The sequence below is a fragment of the Corvus moneduloides genome, chromosome 17 (genome assembly GCF_009650955.1).
Source record: "Corvus moneduloides isolate bCorMon1 chromosome 17, bCorMon1.pri, whole genome shotgun sequence".
Classification (NCBI taxonomy): Eukaryota; Metazoa; Chordata; class Aves; order Passeriformes; family Corvidae; genus Corvus; species Corvus moneduloides.
In genome coordinates, this window is record NC_045492.1 from 12,382,508 (window position 1) to 12,397,393 (window position 14,886).

General features: G+C 38.2%; 1 protein-coding gene across 3 annotated transcripts in view; it reads right to left on the bottom strand.

The window, feature by feature from the left end:
- The window catches only part of SPO11 (SPO11 initiator of meiotic double stranded breaks), a 218,490-nt gene that overhangs the window by 2,789 nt on the left and 200,815 nt on the right, over positions 1–14,886 (bottom strand). For 2 of the 3 annotated variants that reach the window (XM_032126849.1, XM_032126850.1), the window contains 7 exons: positions 8,740–8,884; positions 6,569–6,682; positions 4,073–4,161; positions 3,393–3,459; positions 3,103–3,211; positions 1,090–1,126; positions 757–866 (listed from right to left, as the gene is read on the bottom strand). In XM_032126849.1, the coding sequence (XP_031982740.1) occupies positions 757–866; positions 1,090–1,126; positions 3,103–3,211; positions 3,393–3,459; positions 4,073–4,161; positions 6,569–6,682; positions 8,740–8,837 (624 nt within the window). In that variant the 5' untranslated portion in view covers positions 8,838–8,884. Of the gene's footprint in view, positions 1–756; positions 867–1,089; positions 1,127–2,417; positions 2,505–3,102; positions 3,212–3,392; positions 3,460–4,072; positions 4,162–6,568; positions 6,683–8,739; positions 8,885–14,886 lie in introns of all 3 variants that reach the window. The other variant, XM_032126851.1, reaches the window with a different exon arrangement.

Here is a 14,886-nt window from a genome sequence, read left to right on the forward strand (position 1 = left end):
AGCAGCTGTTTGCAGGGAAAGGTCTATGCTCCTATTTTGGCTTTGTGCAGAGGGAGGGCCAGGCTGGGAGCAGCCGGGCAGGTGTTCTGCATTATGGGCACTGCAGAAGCATCAGACATTCCTCTGTTCAAGGGGTTAATTTATGAGGCCTGGGAGCCGATGTATAGATGTACCCTGGTGTCTGCATAGGCTGGTGTAAGAAGACCACTTTTTTATCTTAAAACAATATTTATGTCACAAATGGAACAATATAAAACAAGTTCTTGCTATGACTGACTGAAGCTGGACCATTTGTGGCAGAGTAGGAGTACTTATCTCTCTTAGGAATGGGGAAATGTTTTTCCCTCATTGTATGCATATTTCATTTACACATTCCTGTTAATTCCCCAGGCTACATAGCTCTTTCAGTACAATCCAAAATCAACCAAATTCTGTTTCATTTGGGTTTGCAAAATCTCAGGTCCTGAAGGATAAAAGGTCACTCAACAGCTGAACTTTTCTGAGACTGAGCAGCAGCTTTGCAGCAGCACAGGAAGCTGATAAGCTACCAAGCTCTAAGGAGGTGTTTGGGGGAAATAAGTCTTTAGAATGTGTGTTTTGTATTTCTATGAAACTAATTAAATTTTAAAAATTATTGTTAAATATGTTTCATATTAATTTTCTTGTGGCCTTTTGCCCAAGTTTGAGCAGCTCTACAATGCTAAAGTATTCCTTAAATTGGGTGTAGCTGGAGGATATGAAATGCAAGATGCATACCGTGATCATGATACATGGGGACACTTTATTGAAGAAGTCATCATCCAGGAGTCTCTGAAAAGTTGCATCTTTTTCTACAATTAATATAAATTTGGCATGTGAGGTTAAATCTTTTGTGTTAAGGCTAGCTGCATGTAAAATGATCCATCACACCAATCAATTAAAACCAACTGCTCTAAAATATCTGTTCTGGAGCCAAGAGCAGTGATCATGACTCAATTTCAGAGCCAACAAGGAAAGCAAAAATTACCAGAACATTGTTTAACTTGGAATATTTCTTGTTTTTACTTTATTTTTTTCTGTCTACGATTAGAGTTCTTGCTCAAAGGATACTTTTAATTCCTTGAACATTAGATGGCACAGTGACTGCCTAAAACAACAAAAATGAGATTAATCATTTTAAATAGAGAAAATGATATATTTTAAAATAACAACATTAGGTAATGAAGGACACGATTTTATCCTGAAACACCCATTCCTCCTCCATATGCAAGATCAGTTCTGACATTTTCACCTCTTTGCAAGTGTATTCAACTGTTCATATGCACTATGGTGTAGGGGTCTAGGAGTCCTCTTGTCATAACAAGATGCTTTTTGAAAGTGTTTGTGCCACTGTTGCAGAAAATTGTTCATCATGTGGACATGATGGAGATAATGATATCCTGATGAATGTTTTATCTGTCTTAGCCAGAAAAAAAGTCTGCTTGGTGTGAAGATTGCAAATTTCATACAGACTTAAAACATTTAAACATTCTTTTCAGAAGACCATTAAATCTTTTCTTTTACTAACCTATAACCTGATTTTATGAGTATTTTCAAGCCACAACTTGAAGATATGGTAATATTTACTCTACATCTCCAGTTAGGATTGACTCAATCTGGCAAGCATATGGATGAGAAAACAGGAACTGGGGGAAGAACTTGGTCAAAGAGAATGTATATATGGAAGTGTGTGGTCTGTTTTAACTTCTGACTGTAAATCACCCCCAGTGCCAAGGTGGAACCACTCAGCAAATAAAAATATGGAGATCAGTGACAGGGGACTTTATGCTTACAAACAAGGTGTAATGGGCAGATAAGGTTACCTTTCAATATTGAAAGGACCAAATAAGGCTTACAATGGACACATTTTTCAGAAAATTATGACAGTAGTCAGCAAGTCTGAGTTCTATTCCTGCTTTCATACTCTGTACTGCTGTAGAAAATCTTTCAGGACTAGGCCAGTTGAATCTCATCTCCTTAAATCACTCTTGACTTGTTTTCTCACTCTGCTAGAATTCAATCTATTGAGATAGGAATGCTGTATGTTCAGAGTGGCCAGGATTCTTTGGTTCAAGAGCACTCATTTGACAGAACACTGTAATATAAAGCCTAAGATGTATAATATATACACACCTTCCCCTGCAAGGCTGCCATGGCAGAAGGTAGTGCTAAAACCCACATCCAAAGATTTATTCCTGGTGAGTCTAGAGCTAAGCTTCAGAATTACAATACAGTTAAGCAATATTTTCATCTGTTTTATTCACCCAGGTTGTAATGCCTCAATTTGCCACAAGCAGAGGTTTGTGATAATTGTACACTGTAACCTGAGCTACAAGGAGTGCAGGATATCTTGTACAGGCAGATGCTGTGGATCGCTGTTTGTGGTTTACAATACATACTGTTGCACTGCAGGTACAATTCACTTTTGTACCATCCTCCTCAGTGTAACTCAAATTACCAGCAACAAAACCTTTAGTTGTAGACAGCTGGAAAAAACAGTAAGTTGTATAGAGTAAATGGGAAGTTACTATATTGCACAGACAAAGCAAGAAATCTCTGAAAAGAATTGTGACTGGTACTAAGCAGTGATTCACTGCCATCAGCCTTTTAAAAACTAAGCAATGTTTTGTCCTCATGGACATAAAGCCTTACAATAAATCATTTTAGATACGAGGGAACCCTTGTCAGACAAGATACAAGTAAATTTGACAGGTTGTTACACTTCCGATACACTTTAAGTTTTCACTTAACCCCCAAGTTAGCAATTCATTTGAGGTCAAACTGCTCAACAGGTGTCTTGAACTCTGAAGTTTAAGCACTGCCTTCACTAGATGATAACAACCCCTGTGATTTTAGCTGCTACTTTGTCCCAAACCCTTTGGAAAACAGCAAAGTCTATGAATTTTCTGTGACAACAGAAACCTTTTCAGTGGCACAATAAACCATAACCAGGTTTCATTAGCACCAATGAGACTTTTTATTTTAACTATTTAATTCCGGCTGATAACTTTTTGTGATATTTCCCCTTTCAGTTTAATAAGATCTGGAAATAATGACAAAAAACATTGATAAGAAGCCACTTACTACATGTAGACTTCTCCGAGGAATCTTAAGCATGCAAGAAATGTCATTGATTATTTGGTCCACAACACTTTGGCTACCAAACAGTAGAGTATCTGAATAATATATATCTCTATCAAGACAAAATATTGTATTTGCAATTAAAATACTGAAACAGCTGCATGAGAATTCACGAGAATTTTATAAAGAGCATGGTTAACCAGATAAACCTAAAGCAATCCTATAGGTTGATTTTCACAAAAACATACTTAAAACACAGCTTTATTTGAAATGGCAGAAATTGAGCCTGTTACCTTTTAGTTGCATAAGTGTTGCTCTGCACCATCTTGTAGATCATAGATAATATTTTGAGCATCAGAGCTGAAAAAAATACATTTCACAAAATATTCTATCCGTTTTCAGAAATGCATATACAATCATTTGTCTTTATATTAAACCATACTTTTGTATGGTTTTTGTCCCATAAATAAAAATTTGAAATGTATTTTAATATCAAAATACAGAGAAACTGTACTAATCAATAGACTCATTAATTTCTAGCATAATGAGAAAAAATATGAGGGAGTTAAGTGAGGGAATGTATGCTCTAATGTCCAGGCCAAGAAATGAAATGACTGAGTTAGAAAAAGAAATGAGCTTATTGTTTGTATTCCAAGATTCCTTTCATGGCCAGATTTTTGAACAGGGGGGATGTTTTTATATCAAGACCTTCTGAATATGGCTTTAGTTGATATCCATTAAGGGAAGGAAGAAACACTAAGAATATTGTATTAATTTCACTGTCACTCACTATAATTTAATAGAGGAAAGAAGAGAAAAGCTGAAAGGCTGATCATAGTATCAGGTTATATCAGCCACACACTTCCAAACTGCAGTGCATAATATTTTAATTTTTGGATGTTTTTAATGAAGTTGGGAACTAAGGGGGGAAAAAAAGCCCAAAAACTGTGCTTTGGACTTTTTTTTAACTTACCAAATCTTTTTGCTGATTGAGGGCAGTCACTTCTTATCTGTTTTGTAGTGCACCGTGGTATCATCTGCAGACCTACAGAATCTTTAAATCTGACACATTGCAAACAAATAAAGTAAACTGCAAACTCCCTGAGTACATATAAATTGTTCTCTGCAAGGTAACTCGGACTCAGAAACCCCTTTCCTATAACCAAATGCACCAGTGCTGTTTTCAGACTCAGGACAGAAACCATCAACTTGGGTGGGGTTGGAATAGCCAAAGGAAAAAGACAGGAAAGAGTTTCTCAAGAAGATGCTTCAAGACTGAATTAAAGCATAAAGGGGATAAGTTTGCAGACAAAAGTACAGACAATAAAAGCATTTTATACATGTTTAGAACTGTTAATATATCAGCATCAGTTATTACTTAGTATGAAAACAAAGGAATAAATGAGAAGAACAAATGTGAATCATTATTAAAATAAAAATCCAGTCTGACACAAATGACTTTCTGATGTAGACTGTATGGAAAAGTGTTACTATTTCAGAATACAATAATATTATCCAATTTATGCCCTTAAATTATTATCAGAATAACTTAATTGTATTCTGTTATTAAGTGTGGGAAACAATAATACAGGCCATCCTGCTCTCTAAACAGTTACTTAACCTAAATGAGCTCCCCTATTTCATGCTTCACCATTTCACATGTGAAGGTGAACATTTCACCAGAAGGATCAGTGTCCTCATTTTCTTAAGGACATTTCATTATATTACTTAAAATTATATTGGTGCCTTATGCTACGGCAGTCCTACCTTTAAAGCATTCTTTTTCATTTCAAAGTTTTGCATGTACTTTTAAAAAGTACTGGTGGTTTAGTGGCTATAATTTTATCTCAAACCACATCATGTTTCCTAATCCGTTCGTCCAAGGTTTTGCTCCACGCATCCTTTGGGTGGCAGAGCACACCCGCTGCACAAATCTACAGGGACAGCCCAATGCAGCATCTGCCTGCCAGCTTTAAAGTAACTTTATTGCCTTTGTATTGCAACATTTTAAGGTTATTTGTGCTTCTCTGTTGCCTGCTCCCAACACTGTAACCGAAAAGGAGGAAAACTGTAATCAAGACTCCCCTGAATTGCTCAAGTTAAACCTGGATCGCTCCAATCCTTCCCAGGACGCTGCTTACTCCAGCAGAGTAGTATTCTGTAACACATATCTGAGATTGCACTTTTCCACCAGAAATAATGGTTCTGCTCTTTTAAATGTGATTGATGACTCTTATTTTTAACATACTGTGATCTTAAGTCGTTTTAATTTGAACATTTTCCCCTATATGTGTTCAGATGGTAACTAACAGCTCACATTTGTTTTTCTAGCATGGAATGCCATTTCCCCAAAGACTGCCAAAAATTGCAAAACTTTGTTAGAGTATTTTAATTTTACAGACATCTGAGTGAAACATTTTTGTCAAACTATCCAGACACAAACCATTAAATTCCCTGGAACCTACAAGCCTTTCAGTTAACTGATTACCTTCAGGCCCCTCAGGTTTTTTGATTGGCAGAAGTTTATTGTTCTCATTAAATGAGTATTCCACCAAAGTGTTACGCCTGGAAAGTTTGCTGTGCTTCCTCAACCGTAAACATTTGTAATGTGTCCACTTACAAGCACCTCTGCAATCTTATCAATCTGAATATCCTGTAACCCATTGATGTCCAGAGCTTTTACAAGGCCAGAGATAGATTTGTGTCTCCCTTAACTCTTTTGCTTAATTAATTTAAATTAGCTAATTTCTCAGGTTTGGGGATTTTCAGTTTAAATGAGCTCCTTGGAAAAATACTGTTGCACAAGAAACTTTTACAAATCACAGAGTGTGATGTAAAGGAGGACAGGTTTCCTTTTTTCTGATCCTGTCTAGATAAGCTGGCATAAGATCTGAAATTTAGAAAACGTACTGGAAACTTCATTTTGCTGGTGATGAACTCAGCACACAACACATAGGTAAGAAACACAACAGAGAGAGGTGAGATGCATCTTCTCTGAAGAATAAAAGGATAAGTTTATCACGATCATTTGAAGAAGTAAGATACCGTGAGGAAAAGCAGGAAAAAAGAAAAGAGGAAGCACTCAAAGGGTTTGGAGGACAGAATTGCCAGTAATTTCTTCCAGCCTAGAACAGGTTTTTTCACTCTAACACAACCTATCATTTCTGGTTTCTACTGCTTCCAGAAAAGGATTGTTTATGGGACCTCCCTTTCCTTTCCAATCCCTATTACAGTAGTTTTACATTTCCCTTTATGCTATGGTCTGCTATTTCTTAATACATGATGCCTGTTCAGAGTGGTTACTAAGCATTACTTTTTATTTGTCCATTACTTTTTAAAATTATTTATTGATTCTACTGCTTATAGAATGATTATGTATGATTAACTTTTCCGGAAGTTACATAATCAAATTCATATTTGTGACATTTATATTAATAGAAGGCAGGACTTTTAAATATTTACTACTTACTCTATATTCCTCCAATCTGTTCTGTTAGCCACTGTGAGGACAGGTGCTTTTTTTTGGGCCAAGCTTTGAATTACACCTTGGATAACATTTTCTATTGCTTCAAGAACCTCAGAACTGAAACAAAGACAATTAATGACACAGATCATATGATAAATTCCAGTTCTACTTTATTCAACTATCCCCACTCTTAAAAAAACCATGTAAGCCAAAACTGTTTACAGCATATATTTGTTTCATTAAGTGTGGAGGAACACTTTTGTTTATTAATTTTGTTTTGCTCAGTTTCCCTAAAACCTCTGCCTTTCCATTCCAGATGCACGACTAGAGGACACGATTTAAAGTATATTTCTATTCAATCCTACAACCATCAAATTTTTCACCAGCTGAACTTTAAGACCAACTGGCTGGTCTGTGACTAATGATTAATGTTTTACTATAAATGAGGTAATATTGGCTTTGGCCATGATTTTGGCAAAGTTGTTTTTAAATGCTATAAATTTAAAAAGTGTTCAAGAGTACAAATACTTCCTGTTGTACCATTGCACATTAACCTTTTGATCTGCTGCCCTGAACAAACTGTTAAGGATTTTAATTACATGAAGGCTTATTCTCAACAGATGCACCATGAAAAGAATAAAATCTGTATCTTTCACCTAAAAAGACAAAGTAGCCTTGCAGCAGATCCCTTACAGCAAAACTCCAGGCTAGTTTGAGTGTTATGACAGATGCTTTTTATTTTCATAAGCAATCTGACTCCAGCATTTCAGCTGTCCTTAAAATTGGAAGTGTACTCTACACTATCCTAAGTCTAGGAAGGAATTAAAGAATTCATGGAACTTATTTTAGCTCAAAGTTTTATCAGCAAAGTCCAAAGTACCAATTCTGTCATTAAGTAATATATAGGGAAAAGATGAGTCAATACCAGTACATGCCACACAAAATGAATTATCTCAAATCAGCAAGAATGATTTTTAAAATCAATCCTTAAACAATAATGAACTGTCACTAAAGCTCCCTTCAATCAGCTGAATATGTTTCTTCCATTTTATAGCTCAGCTTCCACACTCTCTCCACTTTGCTGAAACAAAGTTATAATTTTTTTAGAGTAATTTAAAGCTCCACCATAAGAAAAATTAGTGTTGAAGACAATAAAAAATCTGTATGGGCAGATGGATGAAAGAACAGATAGGTAAGAATTCTAAATCATGTCATTGCTTTGATACTCATAAATATTTGACTTATTCATTTGATTCTGTCCACTATAACTATCTTAATATTCCAGATGTACTTCAAAGTTTGCTGCAGAATTTGCAAATCCAGGTTTCTGTTCCAATCCCGATTTCCCCCTTTGCTAGCTAACAGAAATTGGAAATGTAATATGTAAAATGCAAAACAGGAGGAAGAGGACAGGAAGTCTCCATGTACCCCCTGCTGATATTCTGTCTTTTTGCAGAGATTATCTGAATTTTAATAAGCAAACATATGACACTGGCCAAGTATGCCTACTTAAAATTCACTGTGGTTTAGTTGACAATGACATCTGAGCAGATAAAGGGAAGGTGCTGCACAGCTCACGGGGTTTGCCAGTCAGCAAACAGGTTGCAGCAGAGTGGATACTTGTTTCTATACAGAAGGAGAACAGATCTTCAACATAAATAGCATAAAAGATTCATATTATAGCACCTTTAGCAAGGTAACAAGACACACAAAAGAACAGTTACAAATAAAAATCTGCAATGCAATAAACCAACACACTCCAAAACTTAGACCTGTGCATTGCTGAAGTCATGAGCCAGAGACCAAGAACTCTCCAAATAATAATGTTAATATCATTTTCTTTTTAAAATACCTTCATGATGCTCCCAGACTGTTCTAGCTGCTGAGGCTGATTCATTGTATACAGAAAGACTCTTTAAAAATTGACGAAGGTTTTTTTGTTGATGTAATTCAGTATGCTTGTTTTGTCACAGTTTTCTGTATTTCTGACTGTAGCCACAGACTTTTTGGAGAGGTCTGAGGGAATGAAGATGCTGTTCACAATCTGACAGCCCGTTTGTTTTTGTATTGGATTATGTTTTTGCTTTAGCATGAGCCTATTAGGTGCAATGGTGTTCTACCTACTTAAGCATTATCACAGAAAGAGTACAGGTGCTATTTTTCACATTTTTTACCTGGGGACGTGGCTCTTCTGACCAGACTGACTTGTTTCCCTGAAGCTGGCCTTGTTCCCAGCTGGCATTTCAGTGGAACACAGATTGTGCTCCTCCATGAAGGCTGGTGCAAGTCAGTCCAGCTTCTCTGGATAGGGAAGAAGCCCTGTTAAAAAGAGACAAAAGAGGTTACCACAGAAATTAGAAATGGCTCTTCTGTGTGCTGGATGTAAAACTCATGATCTGAGCTCAAACCACAGGTCAGAGAGAAAAGGCAGAAATTTTCTCCAGAAACCAAAGTCAAGATTTCCCTGCCCTTCCTGACTGACCAGCTGAGGGCTTCTCCCACCCTTCCAGACCAGCTAAAGGCTGTACCTGCTCTTCCTGACCAACCAAGGCATTCTCCCACTCTTCCTAATTGACTGAGAACTTTGCCCACCCTTCCAGAATGATCAAGGGTTTTTCCCTTTGTGACCAGCTGAGGTCCTCTCCCAGTTGAGGCCTTTTCCCACCTGTTCTTACCCGATGAGGGCTTTCCCTGTCCTGACTGTCCAACTGAGGCCTTTTCCCACCTCTTCCTACCCGATGAGGGCTTTCCCTGTCCTGACTGTCCAACTGAGGCCTTTTCCCACCTGTTCTCACCCGATGAGGGCTTTCCCTGTCCTGACTGTCCAACTGAGGCCTTTTCCCACCTCTTCCTACCCGATGAGGGCTTTCCCTGTCCTGACTGTCCAACTGAGGCCTTTTCCCACCTGTTCTCACCCGATGAGGGCTTTCCCTGTCCTGACTGTCCAACTGAGGCCTTTTCCCACCTCTTCCTACCCGATGAGGGCTTTCCCTGTCCTGACTGACCAACTGAGGCCTTTTCCCACCTCTTCCTACCCGATGAGGGCTTTCCCTGTCCTGACTGACCAACTGAGGCCTTTTCCCACCTCTTCCTACCCGATGAGGGCTTTCCCTGTCCTGACTGACCAACTGAGGCCTTTTCCCACCTCTTCCTACCCGATGAGGTCTTTCCCTGTCCTGACTGACCAACTGAGGCCTTTTCCCACCTGCTCTTACCCGATGAGGTCTTTCCCTGTCCTGACTGACCAACTGAGGCCTTTTCCCACCTGTTCTTACCCGATGAGGTCTTTCCCTGTCCTGACTGACCAACTGAGGCCTTTTCCCAGCTGCTCTTACCTGATGAGGGCTTTCCTTATCCTGACTGACCAACTGAGGCCTTTTCCCACCTGTTCTTACCCGATGAGGGCTTTCCTTATCCTGACTGACCAAGGGGTTTGACGCCCTGAGGCCTTTTCCCGCCTTTTTCTCACTGACCAATGGCTTTTCCTGCCCTTGCTGACAGACAGGTGATGGCCCCCCCGCCCCGCTCAGGCCATGGCCTGCACTGGACGCTGACCCTCAGGCCCATCCACGGAGCTGATGTCTGACCACAAACTCCACAGCACCCAGGTTTCTGGAATGAATCCAGCCAGGCTGGCTAGAATGTGGCCAAACAGCTGATCAGTACTTTTCTCGTCTGGCCATTTTCCTCTTCCCGTAATCTCAAATGTCTGTTCCTGGCTGGCGGGAAGCTGGGGGAAATGGAACTCCAGTGCAGCTGTTGAAACATCCAGCTCCTTCCCCAAAGTGGAGTTCAACTTCTACTGAAATTAAAGATTTAATGCTATTTTTTATCATTTGCCTTCAGCATTCTGAAACTTTACGACAGTCTTGTGATATGTTGTCAAATCTTTCTGAATATGCTGTTAAAGTCTTGTGTTCTGAACGAACAATAAACCCCGATTCTAAGAGCCATGAATCACTGGTTTCCAGAGAAGCTAAAACTAAAGAAAAGAACACTAAATTTTGTAGGGTTTATGGCTGAAGTGGGATGGCTGTTATTCACGTGGCATCCCTGGCCAGAGGGCAGCGCTGCAGAATGGGCGACACAGACAGAGATAGTGAATTTGGGAAGAAACCCAGCCCATTATGAGTATTTTGGTGCATTTCATCTTGAGGTGTTTGGCCTTTCCTACAAAAAATCCAGTCTTTCACTTCAGAATGTTTAAATTCATGGTGATTACAAAGAGAAAATGGAGCACTCCTGGGAATCCTGGTGCAGGCCAGAGGAGCAGCCCCCCTGGTACTCCTTGGCACGCTCTGGTTCTGCAGTATTTTTGTGTGCAGACATCAGGGCTCCTGCACCATCCGCTCTATGGCAAAAAAACCCCAATTATTAAAAACTTAAACTTCTCTTACCTTTGCAGTTATTGTATAGCGAGCGGTAGTTTCAACTCCTAAGTATGTCATCATAATTGATTCCTCATAGAGGTCTCTCTGAGAGCGTTAGATGTTGCTTAGGATATAAATATCTTAAAGTTTGTCCTTTCTAGAGAAAAGTTTTCAAAACCCACTGTTGATAACATCATGTTTTATGCACAGCAGTCAGCAGTGTTGGAAGCTGTTCTCAATCCAAGTCACAGCCAGCAGCATTTCAAACACTGCGATGCTTAGACTTGCTAACAAGTTAGATGATGTAGTTTTCAAAATGTTGCTCCATTAGCTACTGCCACTGAACCTTTCTTCTTTGGTACTCATATGAGTGAGCAGTCTAAATCCAGCCTGGCTAGGTAATTAAAAAATTCATGCATTGATTTATTCAAGGAAAACCTCAGGCTATGATGATATGAGCACAAGGTGCTTCAATTAACAGAGAGAAGCCAAAGAAAGGGGAATGAATAAACTGAAACTTTCAGGTCTTTCATCTTTAGGTATCTTTAAGATCACTCCGGAAATATTTATGTAAAATCTCTGTAGCTCTTTCCAACAACTTGACATCAAAATCAACAGATTTTTGTTGATGTGGAACTGCCAAAATTATACCATTCCCCCAGCAACAGATTGCAAACAAAACTAAATACATCAACTTAGGAGCAGCCAATTTAATGACTTAGTTCTACTTCATAGCATCAAACAGCAATCATAAAAAAACTAAACTAAAATACTTAGTGTTTATATCTGAGTTAAGAAAACAAATAACAATAACAAAAATTTCCATTCTTCAAAGTGAATACTGCACACATATATGTGAATATATCTAACCAGATTAAATTTGTATCCAGAATATGATAAGTAAATGAACTACAATCAATAAATGAACTAGCAGGTTATTTTCCTAGATTCCTCTTCCTTTATTTATTTTCCCTTTTCAAAATCTGCTTGTCAAAAAGCCCACCAAAATTAAATTCCAAATACTGACTGCATGTGTTTAAAAATTATAGAAATATGTATATATACATTTATAGATAAATGTGTATAAATATATACTCTAATATGTATTTATATACATTTTTTTATATGTATAAGAAGGAAAATTACTAGGAAAGCAAATGGGGAGCCATTATGAAATGTTAAGATGGGAAGAAGGAAGTGAAAGCAGCAGTGGAGGGATGCAGTTCTCACGTCCTGCCTCTACCAAGCTGTGCAGTAGATGGCACCACAGGTGCCACAGAAAGTGTTACCACTCAGAAACTGCTGAATTTAACACTACGATGAAACAGGAGCCCCATCTATCACCTGCCAATTACACGAAAAGTTACTCATCTTTTTTCTAATGAGCAAAGCCCAGAGAAATAGGAGATGAAACATCAGTCACTGCTAACAGCTCACAACTTCAAATGGGATATCGCCTTCCAAACAACACGGGTGGTTAAAAAGAACAACCCAAAACTAAGGCATGTGTGCAGTCTACCCAAGTCCAGAGTGAGAAACACCTGCAAAATATTTATTCTGTGGTGAGTCAAATCACTTTAAGAGGAAGTGGGGTTTTGTTACTGTCCCTTCTTTCAGTGTTTTATCTTTCAGCCAGAAATAAACTCTACAGACCATTCTTAAAAGGAAAAGTACCTTTCATCTAACCTCTGTCAATTTTCAGATCTGCATTTTGTAATGCTTTTAGGCGTAGTAAAGAATTTCTGGTGGGAGGGCAAAATAGGTATTTGAGACAAAGAAACACAAAGTAAATTAAATAAAAGATTACTTTTTTGCAATTGAGCATGAATTCCACATGCACTCATAGTAATTAAGCTACAAACAGGCAGCACTGTAGAACTGAACATTTGAACACATAATTTTTGCATGCTGAGAAGTTTGAGCTTGCCCAATACTAACTTAGTCACTATTCCTCCCTCTCTCCTGAACTGGTGTCATACTAAGATAGGACACTCCTCTAGCCAATTAGGAAAAAATCTGATTAAAAAAATGTGTTGAAGGGAAAATATGTTGAAACAAACAAATGGAAGATATTTGTACTAAAATAAAACTGGAAAGCAAGAATGACTTCTATTCCATGGTCATATGACAGCTTGAAAATAGCAGTCTTGAAAACAGCTGCACCTTTTCTTCTGGCTTTCAAAAAGTAAAATGTCTTAACTTCTGTTTTCCTTTTGTTGGCAAAATCCTAGAAAGCATGAACACACAGGTGTGATTTTACTCTTTAAACACAAAAATGCCACCTGCCGTACATTAAAACTACTTGAACCTAAATCTGCTGCATTTATGGGAATGTTACACTAGTGGTGTCATGACCCCAAATTTATGCCAACAGGTGAAACTTGGGGTGGACTTTAGACAGTTGTTATTAACTATTTAGTAATCCCTGGGGAAAATGAAGTCAGAGGATGATGTAGGAGTTCTGACACGGAGTACTGTGGGCCTTATAAATAATGGGTGGGGCAGTTGATTAACATTCTACTTCATTTTTGGAAGTCTAGATTAAAATCAACCTTATGTCATTCTTTAAAATGCATTTGGTGATTTTAATTAAGCTACTAATGTTAATTGGTTCACAGCACAAAAATGCCAGGGGCACTGTGATGGAATTTTCAATAAATGGCAACCTTTGCTTTTGAAGGTCTTAAGGCTCAGTAAAAAGTCATCAAATAAAAAAATAGCATAGATGTCTTATCTTGGTTTGTTCTTTTTTTTCTTTTTTTCTTTTTTTTTTTAAGAGGAGAAGAGAAAAACCATGATTCAAATATAAACTATAAACTTGAAGACAGCCCAAAACATGTCTTACCAAACTGTTGCACAAGCAGCTCTGGATGCAATGAGATTGCTGGTCGGCCTTCGGTGAAGACTCTGTGCTGCTTTTTCAGGATACAGTTTTAGCCCATTCAAACATTTTTCAAAGTCTCCCTGCATTCTTATGGACCCCTCCTTTCTCTGTTCTCAGAGTAAACTCAAAAGCCCTAGCTGGATGTCACTGCTGTGACCCATGCCCTGTATTTGGGCATGGAGGAAGGGATGACATTTTGCCCTGTTTTCTCCTTGTCCCACTGCTGCTGGCCAGCACAGCCACCAAAGACCTTGGGTTTGGCTTGATGGATCTTCTCCAGACAACTTTCTGCCTGCTGGTTTAGGGATCTAGGAGGTATTGGAACAGAAGAATCACCCAGATGTCCCACAGCAAGAGGTGCGTACAGCTCGCAGCCACATGAAGGTGTTAATGAAATGTCTGTGTAATAAAACCATGGAGTCTGTGCACATGAATACAAACTCCTGTAATATAAAGTTCTCCCTGACTGATCTCATGTACTGTTCCCAAAGGGAGTTCAGTGCACAATTTGGGCCTTAAAGAATTGAATATAACAAATTTATATTATTCTCTAAAGAGAAAAATCTTCTGGCAGAAAGGGAGTTTGGAGCTGTTGACTAAGGACTTTTCTACACTGGAAAGTGGACTGGAATTGCTATTGCAGGATCAGCTATTCTGCAATGACTTATTTGACCCATGACTTTTCCAGACTAGAATATCCACACAGGGAGCTATTATGGATAGTTTATTCAGAAATAACTATTTTGGTCACTTTTCCCACACAGAGAAATGCACAGTGTCCATGCATAGCTGTAGTAAGCGTGGCTTATTTTTTACAGGAAAATACTTTTTGTCTGATATATAACATATGGCAAAATGGGAAAGTAGAAAGGGAATTTTGAATCAGATCATGATGCAATTGATTAAGATACTTTATTTAATTTGCTAATATAGGATATATTATTATAATTTACTATGATTACTTACATACTGAGAACATCTCTACATCTGCAAGGCTATGTCCATTACAGGATGTTGCATCAGTTTAACTAAATCATTAAAAAAACCCCTCATTTCTAATTAAGTCA